The 14,205-nt window shown below is 33.2% G+C and overlaps 1 protein-coding gene across 1 annotated transcript in view; it reads left to right on the top strand.

Annotated features, from left to right (window-relative positions):
* Window positions 1–10,633: 10,633 nt before the first annotated feature.
* Window positions 10,634–14,205, top strand: part of Mttp (microsomal triglyceride transfer protein) — a 49,030-nt gene continuing 45,458 nt past the window's right edge. Inside the window, exon 1 of the mRNA XM_027935442.3 lies at window positions 10,634–10,699. Within this exon, the coding sequence (XP_027791243.2) occupies window positions 10,639–10,699 (61 nt within the window). The 5' untranslated portion in view covers window positions 10,634–10,638. The remainder of the gene's footprint in view (window positions 10,700–14,205) is intronic.

The following is a 14,205-nucleotide window of genomic DNA, read 5'->3' as shown; positions in this document are numbered from 1 at the left end:
CATTTAATTTGTAGTCTTATGGTACAAATTTACAGGCCCTAGAATAATCCAAAGTAAGTGCCAAAAAAGTATGGGCAAAAAAGAAAACAAAATTGAATTTAACCAAAGATTGAATCATATAAAAAGTTTAAGGTGAAATCGTTGGACATGAAACAATTCTCATTGATTTGTAAAATTCATGTTTATTTGATGTATTTGTCTAGTTCCATGCTTTTTTCTTAGTTCTGGTGGTACAAAAATAGCTAAATCATTATGTCCTTAAGTAATTCCTAGTCTAGTAGAAGAGCCAGAAGTAAATAAACAACGTAAAATATGCAATGTATTAGAGATATCTGTAGATGGAAAAGAGCAACTAAATGTTTATTGAGACAAAGAACATAGTTTCAAAGATTGAGTGATTTTGCTCCATCTTGTAAAGTAAGTAGGAGTTTTCCAGACATCAGGAAGAAAAAGGAATTTAATATACAGACACCAGTAAAAGAAAGACTTAAGTGGGTCACAGTTTTACACATGCCTAAAAGCTGTGCATAGAGGGAAGAAGAAAGAAGAAAAATAACCCTAAGGATTTTTCTAATTTGGACAGCTGTAGAAATGTAATTCCATTAACTGGGTCATTAAGGGAACACTGGAAGAAAATTAGGTTTTAGAAAAAATAGGCTGGTTTTGAATATGTGGATTCTGGTGAGTCTGTAGGACATCTAAATAGAAACATTTAAAAATCAACAGTACATGTTTATAGTTTAAGCCAATATAAGAAGTTGTCCATGATTTACCAAGTCTATCAGGACTGGAAGGTAACAAATGAAAGGTGTCACAAGCCTGAGAGTGCATTGCCTCTTTAATCAGGATACAAATTCCATTTCGTAATGTGGGCATTATGACACTGGGCTTCAGGTTTTTTAAGATCAATCAGATATCTGCATTTGTATGTGAAACTTGGTTGTAAGCTTTGGCAACTATTTTGTATGTTTTTAAAATACTGATCAACTATTATAGAAAATGATCAGGAGTTTTCTAAAGAAATTAAAAGTAGAACTTCCACACAATCCAGAAATCCCTTTTCTGTATGGATATCCAGAGGAAATGAAATCACTGCCTCATGCAGATATCAATACTTCCATGTTTATTGCAGCATTATGCACAATAGCCAAGATATGGAAACAACTTAAGTGTCAATTGATGAATGGATAAAGAAACTGCTAAATATATACAATGGAGTATTATTCAGCCCTAAAAAATTATGAGATCTTGTCATTTGCAACAACATAGATGAGCCTGGATGACATGATCCTAATAAGCCAGCTGCAAAAATATTGTACTATTTCTCTTATAAGTTTTTTAAAATTCAAATACATGGATTAAAGCAATGGTTAACAGGAGTGATTGGGAGGTTGGGGGAGGAAAAATGGGAAGACAATAGGTCAGAACACAAAATAACAGATATAGGGTGACTAGGTCTAGAGAGCTGATTTACAATGAATACTGGGTCATAAAATTATTCTGCATATGGGAATTATACCGAATAAGTGGATTTTAGGCTGATTTTGCCACAGACACAAAAATAAAAATGGGTAACTACGGGAGATGATGGGTATGTTAATTTGCCTAACTGGGAATGTTTTTAACTGTCTATATGTATCCCATATCGCCATGTTGTATACTTTAAATGTATACAATAAAATTTATGTAAAACTATAAAAAAATAAAGTATCTGCCGAGTTAACTACAAATCAATAAATAAATACAGAATAGTCTAAAGAAATCATATCTGTGGATCCCATTTAGACAATGGACAGCCAATGTATTAAATCGGACTGCAAATTGTAGAATAAGAAGGGGCTAAAATCAGAATTTTAGCACATGATAATATGGTAGTAAATACAATTATGAGCTCCTCCATTATGTTTGGCCACATTGAGCAATCATTCCAAATTCCATTATTGTAAACCTACTTCTGATTTTTAAGTCTGAGAGTACTCTTCAGCTGGTTGAGAATGTGGAAGTGGAGGGACAGAATGACACTTGCAAGTACTTAATTTCACATGAAGAAAACCAAAAAGGAACCAATTTTAAACATGACTTAAAAAGCATCCATAAGGAACTATCAGCTTCTTATGTTAACTTCCTTCTATCTTCATTTTGATTAACTTCAAAAATCAAGTTTGAAATGTATTTTAAAGTACCTCATCCTCCCAAGTAGTACATAAATACTGAAGAGTAGGAAGATGAGTAGGGAGACAGTGTAATATGAGAACTTCCTGAATATCCTCATAAAAGCAAGTAAAGCATCTAGAATAACTAAAACTAAATAAATAAATAACAAAACATTATTAGACAATAGTTATAACTAGGTTAAAAAAAGCATTCTTAATAAACTTCAAAATATCACCTTCTGTGTAGAAGGAAATAGGGGAACACAGCAAAGAATCTGAAAGCTTTGAGAATGGGAAAGCCCCAAACTGCCAAATATTTGCTAAAAAGCAAGGGAAACCAATATGGGATCAGCTGCAAAATGGGCAGGGAGTCTGATGAACAAAAAGTTTAGGTCAATTGTAAAGGAATGAGCAGGAAATTCTAAAGTTACCACAATAATGTAAAGTCTAGAAACTCTCAAAACCAGCAAATAAGAACTACATTCTTGGACAAAGTCCAACACCAAGGAGAAACTGCTAGAAGTAAAATCCTAACTGAATAGGATAAGGACAACAGAGGGCAAAGGAATAATGTGGGCCCACCCAAAAGTCAGACAGGAGAAAGGGTTCAAAAAATTGAGGTAAACATATTTCATAAAATACCAGAAAAAGAATCTGTAGGGGCTGCGGCTGTGGCCCAGTGGTAGAGCGTTTGCCTTGCATTGGTGAGGCACTGGGTTCGATCCTTAGCACCACATAAAAATAAATAAATAAAGATATTGTGTCCATCTACAACTAAAATAATATTTTAAAAGAATCTGTAGAATCATAAAGCTATAAAACTATTCTATACACCTTTCCTTCTTAAAATTACAAAATAACATTTAGTTAAAAGTAAGCCACAGAAAAGGATTCTGATTGAATTCTATTCAAAGTTGCTATAGTTAAACAAAGGTGGAGAGAACGATGAAGCAGAAAAAAAGATGAAAACTATAATACAATATTCCTATAAAATTTTCAAAAATTTTAAATGATAGAAAATATGAAAGATCAAAAGACAATAACTCAAAATTACTCAAGAAAATATTTTATTAAAGAGGATAATAGAACTCAAAAAGAATAATAAATATTAAAGGTACACTGATATATTCAACATTGTATTGAAAATCCTACCCAGTGCAATAGGATAAGGCAATAAAAAGAAAAAATGAATAAAACTGTTTGTAGATGATAATATTCTCTATGTCAAAAAAATCCTACCAAACCCTTATTAAACAAATAAGCAATTATAGCAAACTCATGGGATACAAAGTTAAGATACAAAAGTCAGTTGCTTTCCTATATATCATTAATACACAATTGGAACTTGGAAAATAACTAGATTATCATTATATATACACACACACACACACACACACACACACACACACACCAGATTTATATATTGATATGAATCTGTTGTGGTTTGGATCTGGAACATCCTTCTGAGACTCATGTGTTGAAGGCTTGGTCTGCAATGCAGCAATGTTCACAGGTGGGGCTTTGGGAAATAACTGGATTATGAGAGCTTTACCTTCATCAGTGGATTAATCCATTGAGGGATTTGCAACTGATGGTGCTATTGGGAAGTGGATACTAGTTGGAGGAAGTTGGTCACTGAGGGCATGACCCAGAATGGTATTTCTTGTCCCCAGCCCCGTTCTTTGCTTACCAGCTGTCATGGACTGAGCAGCTTTCCTCTACCATAATTATGGCCACGGCCCAAAGTGATAGAGTAAATGGAGCAAGCTGACCATGGACTGAAACCATGAGCCAAAATAAATCCTCCTTTAAGTCTGTCCACCCTCAGGTATTAATGACAGCAACAAAAAAAACTGTTTAATATAAAATCTGACAAAGTTTATATAGGATATATATGAGGAAAGCTACAAAACTCCAAAGAAAGAAATCAAATGATATCTAAATTAAGATATATTATGTGTTTGTGGACTGGAAACTTAATATTCTTTAAAGCATAGCTACACCAAGAACACACCTAGTACCCCGATCTTTGTTTCTAATGACATTCTTCAATGGAAGGAACCAGAAATTCCTGAAGAAACAACTGATTCTTGGATTAGGGTAAAAATACACAAAATGAACAAGAAGAATAGGAATACTAAAAAAAAAAAATCAAATCAATAAACAAACACATGGATATGAGATATGTTCAAAGAAGCCAAAATGAAAGAATTCCTGATGGCTAAAAATGAAATAATTGTAGCAACAAATCAAAAGTATTGGGTATAAAATAAATATCCAGGTAGAAAATAAATATCCATGAGTTCATGCAAATATAAATGAATGGGAAAGAGAAGACACATATCTTTTACAGAAGCATTCCATATAATATTTATATCCATTTCCCCTCTTAAAGAGGAGAAATAAAACTTTCCACTTTTAAATGTGGTATACACATGGCCTTTCCTTCTGAAAATCACATAGAGTATGGAAAAAGAAGATGCAAAAGAAAAGCTTTGTGTGGGGAGACCTGATAACCCTGCTCAGCCAGGTGATCGAGGTCACCATAAATAGTAATAAATCATGTTGATAATATCTTCTTATCATAGGATGTGATGGTAAATATGAAACTTTACCTCTGTAGCTTCCAGTCCCAAAAAACTTCTAACCCTTGACAAATCACAAGAAAAATATCCCAAAGTTCTATTGCATGAGCATCTTAGAAAATACTGATCAGTGTTCTCAAAGCCTTCACAGCCAAGAGAAGCCTGAGGTGACTTGACAGCTAAATGTAATGTTGTATCCTGGATGCAATCTTGGAAAAGGTAAAAAAAAAAAAAAATCGAATTAGAAAATAGTGGTAACCTAAGTAAAAAGGATTTGAATTAATAATAATGAATCAATATTGGTTTATTAACTTATCACATTAATTTAAAGATATTAACAATAGGAATAACAGGGTAGAGACCATATGGAAAATCTTTGTCCCAACCTAGCAATTTTTTTGTAAATCTAAAATTTCTAGAAGCAATAAAATATATTTTAAAGTAACGTAAGAAAGAATGTGAGATACTATAAATGAAGACAGAAGAGAAAATATAAACATAAATCACATGTCCATTTCTCAAAAATAATAAAGTCACTATTCTTCTAATTCTTTTTCTATACTCATATAAATATACCTATGATTGAATAAGGAATGATCTCTGTTTGTATGTGGTGCTGAGGTTCGAACCCGGGCCGCACACATGGCAGGCCAGCACTCTGCCACTTGAGCCACATCCCCAGCCAGAATAAGGAATGATCTCAAATGGCATCTGTATCTGCTATTTAGCAGTCTGTTCTCCAAGTATGTAAGCATGTATAAACATAATTGTACAGTATTATTTTAAATGGCTACATGTTGAATAGATATATCATAATTTATTTAACTACTTCTTATCATCAAACAAATATCATAGTATCCAAATTTTCACTATATCACAAAATGTGACATAATTATTCTTGCATATTTTTAAGTTGGGTTCAACCCCACAAAACATTTTTATTAGTTTCAAGAATTTATGTGTGTTCCCACATTATTTACCACTTTCTTTGTTCTTTCTTGAATCTCAGATTCCAGATGGAATCACTTTTTTTCTGATTGAAGTGGATTCTCTTAAAGATAAATTATAGAGGTATGGTTGCACATTCTCTGGAAATACCTTTACTTCAACTTTATGTTTAAGAGATGTATTTACAGAACATACAATACTATGATGATGATTGCTGATAATTGTCAATCGATAATCATTTTCTCAGCACATAGTCTCCTAGTCTTCATTGTTACTGTTAATAAATTAGCAGTTGTACGATTCTCTTCTTCCTTTAAGGTAATCTGTCTTTATCTGGTTCCTTTAAATGTCTTCCCTTTCTGTTTGGTATTCTGTTCTTTCATTATGATGTGTCTACATGTGGGTTTCTTGTTAATGATCTTACTTGAGGTCTATTGAGCCTCTTTCATCTTTATATTAGTGTCTGTGGTGGGCAGAAAAAAATGGCTCCCTTAGGATGTCCATGTCTTAATTCCCAGAACCTGTGAATATCCATTTTAAGACTACATATGAAATTATGGGTCCTAATCAGCTGACAAAGATAGATTTTCCTGGATGATCCAGGTGGACTTAATATCATCAAAAGTGTTTGTAAAGTAGAATAGGAAGACTACAGAGGTGGTCAGAGTGGTAAGGACTTTACCCTCCTTTTGCTGGTTTTGAAGAGGAGAAAAAAGGGCCACGAGCCAGGGAGTGCAGGTGGCTTCTAAAAATTGTAAAGGAGAAGAAAACAGATTCTCCCCCAAAGTCTCAAGAAAAGGGATGCACCCTGCCAACACCTGGACTTCAGCCCACTGAGACCATTATTAGACTGCTGACTTCCGGGACTTCAAGACAATAAATATATAGTTTTAAGTAAGTAATTTTATAGTAATTTGTTAGGCAACTACAGAGAACTACCACAGTGCTTTTCAATAGGTCTGGGAAATTCTTCAAATAGTCTCATGAAATATTATTTTCACCCTATTCATACTCTCTCTATATTATGTATTTGCTGACCTCTTTTTAATACTTTGAATCTCTTTATTTTGATGTTACTCAAAAATAATTCGCTTCTATTTCAACTTCAATTAAACTCATATTTTATACATATATATTAACAATTAAGCCATAAGCATAATTATATTATATTATGTGCAATTTTAAAAGAAATCACGTTTATTTTTTTCCCTAGGCTCTGAAATTTTGGTGTTTAAGAATTCCAATGAAATTATTTTGATTAAAATTTAAATTTTATTCTCCTTACAGTAGTCTACCGTAAGTGCTTTTATCAATTGTCTCCTTTTAAGTGCTAGCAACTCAGTTTTGAGTGGCCAAAGATAATTGTTAAGGTAGAGTCCTCTTAGGCTGACTAACTTGATGCATAAGGATTTTGTGATTGTTGTCAAATATGTGTGGATATGTATGTGTATGATGGGGTCAAGTTTGTTTAATAATTCTATCTTGAAACAAATGACTATATTTTTTGAAGTTGTAATTACAAATATCTCCTACCTAAATCTAAATTTGACTTTTAAGGTAAGGTGTTCAATGAGTATTTTCTCAAAGACAGCTCTTGAACAACACCTATTAAAATAGTGTATTTATTCTTCCATGATTTTACCTTGGTATAAATTAGGTCATCATATTATAAGAATATTGTTAATCTAACAAAAAATGCTTTTCAGGATTCTTTCAAAATGTTAAGTCCATTATCAAACTGAAAATATTACTAGACTAAACCATTATGATCTTTTAGGAAAATATCCTCCTAAAATTTTGTTTTTAACAATGTCATGTTTGTAAGAACAAAGCAAAGTATTCTGATGATGACTCTCTTCTCATATAGTCATCCTACACCCTGACTTACTATATCAGTATCTAGTGGGGCAATACACTTCCTTTCAATCTTTAGTGGGTAAAGTTCATGTATCTTCTAATCTGCAAATGTAAGTTAAAACCCCTGTTAATAACCTATGAAACTCTACAGAAACACAACTGCACTTTGGAATTAGTCGTCCTTCTTTATTTCATAGTGTTCTTATTTATCAAGGCAAAGTGGTAGTACAGCAAATAGTTCATTGTCACGTTCTACCAAAGGAATTTCACAGTAATAGCATTGTTTTAAAATGTATTTTATGATTTTTCCTGACTAGTACAAATCAGTTTTTCCCCTGTATTGTCAGCCTGGATCATCTAATCACAAAAATCAAGTGCTCCATGAGCTTCCATATACAATTGTGATGGACTTACTAAAAAGACAGTTCCCTAATAATAATAATTTTATGACATGCATAAGAAATTAATTTTTTTCCACTTCTCACCTTTAATGGTTTAAAATAAAGAAGAGTATTGGATCTAAGTTTTAAGGTTTGTTTTCTTATATTCCTTAAAATGCTTGACTAAATCAATCTGAGTCTAGTTTTTCTGATATGTAAGATGATTATTATAAGATATATTATAAAAAATGTAAATCACTTAACATAGTGTATCGTATGTAGTTATTGTTCTACAGACAGCAACTCTTGTGATTTTTATACTGTTCTGTACATCTGCCCTGCCTCACATGCCATGTAAAATAGCCAGTGAGTTTTAGGAAGTACCTCCAACACATATTGTAGAGCTTTTGCTCTGCTTGATCAACAGAGCAACAGAAGAGGATGCTTCTTTGGTCCAGAGTTCATTCAGTATGGAAAGGATTTGAGATTCTTATTTCATCTTGGTGAAGCAATCACAGGAATTCTTTTCTCAAATGTCTGTGTAAAAAGAAAAGTTTATATGCAAAATATAAAAGGGTGATGTTATTTTTAACCAACAGAAGCGGACTTATTTGAATATCCCATGTTGATACAACTCTAGTACGATGACAGGCACTTTCTAGTGGAAATCAAATGCTCAAATGGAACAGCAGTTATTTTATTAGGCAATAGTGATATGCCTTTTATTGGTTGGACTCTGATAAACTCCTGACAACAGACAGTACTTTACCCGAAGAGACACGTATCATGAAACATAGTCTAACAACGAACTTTAAAAGTCTATTTCACTATGAGTCTCAAATGAAAATACAAAAGACAATTCTTATAGAATCAAATAAGAAGGAAACTAGTTCTTAACTTAAATAAATGTGGAAGTAAAACTTAAGTGACTATAATGGCTTCATATCCCTATGAAAATAATATGGAAATTGTGGGAACATTTAGAAATCTGTTCATAATACTTTTATTTTCTCAACAAAGTTATTTTTTCTAAGAATGAAGGGAAGGGTGAGGGGATGGAAATAGGAAAGACAATAGAATGAATTGGACACAACTTTCCTATGTTCACATATGAATACACAACCAGTGAAACTCTACTCCGCGTACAACCACAAGAATGGGGTCCTGATTAGAATTAGTTATACTCCATGTATGTATAACATGTCAAAAAACATTCTACTGTCATGAATATCTAAAAAGGACAAATTAAAAAAAAGAGAGAAACAAGTTTGATAGTCTCTACTTTAAGGACCTCACAGGGGCAAAAAAAAAAAAAAAAGTGGCCTTTTCTGTTAAATCTCAGGATAACTTAGTATTTAGAGCTTTAAAGAGATATTCTTAATCAAACAACTTATTTTTTGTCTTATTTTATATAAAACTGATGATAGTATATAAAATTCTACTCTTTATAGAAGATAACACAAAGAATTTTCATTTTTTATTCCTTATATGAAAATACACTTTAGAGATTTCTAAATTTGGTATTTATTTTGTGGCCCCATTAAATCTGCTATCTTTTCCCTAGTTGTCTGAAAGATTCAAACTTAAGGTTAGCAGCCTCCATAAAGGTTTTGAAAGGAATCAGGGTATATTTAAGAATCCATTTTATATTGAAACATGGCCATAAGTATTTTCAAGTACACTGAAATGACACTTCACCAGCAACCCTCCCCTTCTTCCATGCCACTTCAGTTTAGTAGGTTTTGTTCATGTCAGTTCTTTCTCAGAGGAGATTTCAAGGACAAAGGTTGGTTCAGCTAGCATGGCCTTAGCCATACCAGAATATGTGCTTTAACTCTAGAGAAATTTCCTAATTAATATTCTGTAGCAAAATGGCTGAGAACTATGATTTGCTCTCTGAATCTCTTCCTAGAAATGAAATTCAGAAAGCTGATCAACCAGTCTGGGAACTCATAGAAGTATGTCTTCCCTTAGATACAAATAGAGGTGTATCATGACCAGTATACTCATTGGCCTACTAGCCCATTAATGATGGACAACACCGATTTGCCCCAACCCGCTATAGTTTCACAAACAAGGAGAATCATCTCTGTTTTAGGAATGAAAGTTCTGTTTTAATGTTATTTTAAAGTAATTGGCAATGGCACATCTTAGTCTAAATTTAAATTCTAATATTCAGGATGGTTTTTAATAATGGCATACAAATAATACAAAAACTTTCAAAATGACCATAGAAGACATTAAAATTCAGTTAGGTTTATCTGGGATTGAGAACTCTTGCCACCCTCCCACATAAAATGGTGAAATGTGAATATAGGCAGTTAATATTATAGACATGATGATGACTATGTATTGGGCAGAAAAATATCACCACCATTTTCTTGGAATGTCTCTCAGTACTTCTGTGTTTGTAGGAAGGTAGACTGGCCTGGTTTAGCTCTCAAATTATAACTTTCTAGATTTTCCATAGGGAGTAAAAAATAAAAAGAGCAAGAGGCTAAAAACTACAGCCCACCTACGTTTAATCATTAATAATGAGCCCTTTGGTGAACCTAGGTCTGATTTTGGAGTTTGGAATCTGACCTTTCCCCAAAGATAAACATTATTGTCACAGGTTCTGAGGAGAGTCACTCCCTTGCTGCCTGCCATCTGAAGAGTCCACTTCTCAGTGACTCCTTGCTCAGGACTGGATGCAGTAGAGGGTAGCTGGTCAATATGATTCTTCTTGCTGTGCTTTTTCTTTGCTTCATTTCCTCATATTCAGCTTCTGTTAAAGGTAAGTTTGTGTTGTCTTTTGCTAAACTTTGATTTTGGTCTTTGGGGAGAAAGTGTGTGTGTGTGCGTGTGTGTAGTGAATGAGTTCCTAACTAAACTATCTTTAAAGCTGTGTGATTTTGGAATGTTCGTGAAAGCAAGACTAGGTTGATATGAAAACTAAATTCAACTTTCTTCCTCCATTTTCCTTTTCATTTTAGTCTTTCTTACCAGTGGGTTTCTAGCTTCAGTTTCTCATTCTGGGTTTATTTTTAAAAGAGGAGGAAAAGAAGCTAGCTATTGTTACCCATGGCTGTTGGTAAAGCTGAATGCAACTCCCTTCATTTGAATTGTAAAACAGGATTTAAAAAACCTCCAGTACTTAAATTTCCTTCTAGTTGCTTAGCAATGTGACATCAAGAAGAATTAGATCCAATGAAAAAGGCATTTGATTTGCCAAAGAATTATGAATGAAATGGTAATGCATGTGTTTAACCCGTTACCATTCAAAAGTGCTAGAATAATCACAGTTGGTGAATTAAGAAAATAAAACTACATGATATGAGTTTAAGAAATAAGACTCATCTTTGGAAAAATAGTGTAGTGAGTTAGTTTTTATTTTAAGATGAAATTGATTAAGTTATAAATTGATACCCCCAGAAAAAGCAAGAGGAAAAAAAAATCCATATTTTTTGAGAAATGGTTTCAAAGGGCTGTATAAAATGTACTAATATAGAAACTTATTTTAAATCAGATAGATTATAAACTCCTTGACTTTCTGAATGTTGCTCTGTATAAAATTGTTACTTTTTAGAGACTTAAGACACACTGTTAAAACATGTCCATCTAACAAACCACTTAACAGGGACCCACTTATAAAACTACTTACTCTAAGAAATTGATACAAAACAACTCTTGGGTAAACTTTTAATATCTGTTTGGGATAATGTGGCTTTTGATTATAAAGCGAAATCTGTATCAAGATTTTTATGCAGGAAATTTCCCGGAGAAAAAATGGCAAACTTTGTCATTGGAACAATAAGGACTAAATGTCAACTATTTCACCTAAACAAATTATAGATAATTAAAGATAAATCAGTTACACGAGTTTCTACACTGTATTTAAAGATATTCCTTACTTGAATGAAAAAAATAATAAGGAGAAAAAAGTGGTGATTTGTAAATAATATCTGAGAATTATTAGCATACTATTTTACTGCCAAACTCTAGAATATTTGAAGTATGAATGATACAAATATCATAATATCAAACCTAATATCATGATAGTTTTGAGAAAAATAATGGTGGACTTCTCGAATTTCTATTCTATAAACTAGGAAATTACAAATGCATTTATAAAGGATTTAAACACATATACATGCATAGACGCATATACACCCAACAGCACACAGGAAAATTGTAGTTTAGAACATGACAGATAGTTTGCTGTGTACAAGCTCAGTGGCAAATCCAGATTTTAGAACCTGAAACTTAAGCAATTTAGAGTCCATCTTTGAGAAAAGATTACAAAACTATCTTGTTTTTTCAAGGGATACTGAAAAAGATAAGGAATGTGTACACATCACTAGGGTCCCCTTCCAAAGTCCTAGAAGGAGCCTTTAAGCTTAACTGGTTGCTAAATGCATATTGCTTATTCCAAATATCACAAATAAAAAGGACTAGTTATTTCTACTTGCATGGAATGACCTTCAGTATTATAGTACCATGATTTCATTATAGATTCTTTGCTTTCATAATGATTTACATCTAAACAGCAAGCTATCTCAAAATTAGGCCATTCTAAATGTTGGAATCCCATGCATCACCTCAAAACTCATCTCTACTTTAAATTACCAATACAACTATTTAGTAATTTCTAAACTCTGAGTGGATGTTGAGGGCAGATTGGCACAAGAAGAGAATGGAGGAGAGGGCTGGGATTAAGATATTAGTAGAAGAGAGTCTATGTGATTTGTTGAGTCTGAACTTTCTTAAAGACTCAAATTTTCCCTACTTTTTAGGGGAAGAGGTACTGGGATCAAACCCAGGGGCACTCTACCAGTGACCTATGTCCCCAACCCTTATTATTTTTTTATGTTGAGACAGGGTCTGGCTAAATTGCATAAGGTCTCAGTAAATTGCTGAGGCTGGCCAATTTACGATCCTTCTGCCTCAGCCTCCTGAGTCTGGGGATTACAGGTGTGAGCCACGGTACCCAGCCTTCCTACTTTTTCATAATTATACTTTGTAATGGCGGGTCGGTCTCAATATTATATTTGGGTGTTCTCTATATAACACTTTTTTACTTTCTGTTTAATTTTGCCACCAACTTTAAACCTGAATGGTTCCTTCACTTTCAGACTTCTCTCAGCCCAGCCCTACCCTTACTTTTTGGTCTGTTTACATGAATTACCTTTCCTTTTTCTATTTTACTACTGGCCTTATAGTTCTGTGTTGGATCTTATACTTCATCACCTCCTATCCTTTCCACTATTGCCCGGCTCCTCACACCTCATTTTAGATTACCTCTGCTTTGTCTCCATGCTTAAGCCAATTAGCGGTGCTATTTATTTTACCTAAGTTTTATGAATGAGTACAGTATTTTAAAATATTTTTTAAGCTTTCCAAACTAAGAGTTTTGTTGCTCTTCAGTCTTTTAAACACTCTAAATACATTTGAAGAGGCAAATTGAACAGATACTGACTCCTTTTTTGACTCAGCTTAGTTTTACTTTTGGTTTCACTAACATCAGTTCCAAAAAAGGCCATTGTGCATATTCTGAAGAGCAAATACCCTAAAAAAGGAAACTAAGTCAATAATATAACATGCCTCCGATTCCCAGTGTTGCCAGACCTCTGAATAACATAACAGAGAAAGAGGCAGGGTTCACAGTAAGAATACTAGGGCACACTAATTATTTGAACCATGTTAGGCTTTTGAGGCATTAGGCAAAAGAACAACATTTTAGGCCTGTTGAAGGCAGTAGGAAAAAAACCTTTGGTTCAACAGGGCTCTTTTCTTTACCTGTGCTTTATTCTCTTCAAGTCATAATCAAGAATTGATCTATTGTTCCGTTTTGTGTTCCGTTGAACAGTAAAATAAAAGTAAGAAAAAAAATTAACTACATAATAGTTGTGAAAGCTTTGAAATTTAAGATAGACTACCTTCCTCCAATTTTTTTCGTAGTTATTTTAATCAGAAGGCACCTTCATGTAGACCACAAACTTGATTTCAGTTGAATTTGAATATTAAAAGTCTGCAGTATATCTACTTTATTGGGTCACACTTGGAGTTGGCTTCTGTCAGCTTTCCCATAGTGCTTACCTTTTAGAATTGCTGTGAAGATTAGATGATAAAAACATGTATTTATTTCTTTTATGTCCTATGTGGAATTTATTAGGTGTCATTAAAAATTTTTTAAATAAATAAATAAATAAAGCTTCCTATTTTCTCCAGCCAAAATATCTTTCCTGGTCTCAAAGCCAGTGTTTGTACCTCCTGCAGAATCCCCAGTTAAAATGCAGAAGA

This window comes from Marmota flaviventris, chromosome 7 (assembly GCF_047511675.1).
Source record: "Marmota flaviventris isolate mMarFla1 chromosome 7, mMarFla1.hap1, whole genome shotgun sequence".
In the NCBI taxonomy this organism is placed as follows: Eukaryota; Metazoa; Chordata; class Mammalia; order Rodentia; family Sciuridae; genus Marmota; species Marmota flaviventris.
This window is presented reverse-complemented; position numbering and strand designations above follow the sequence as displayed.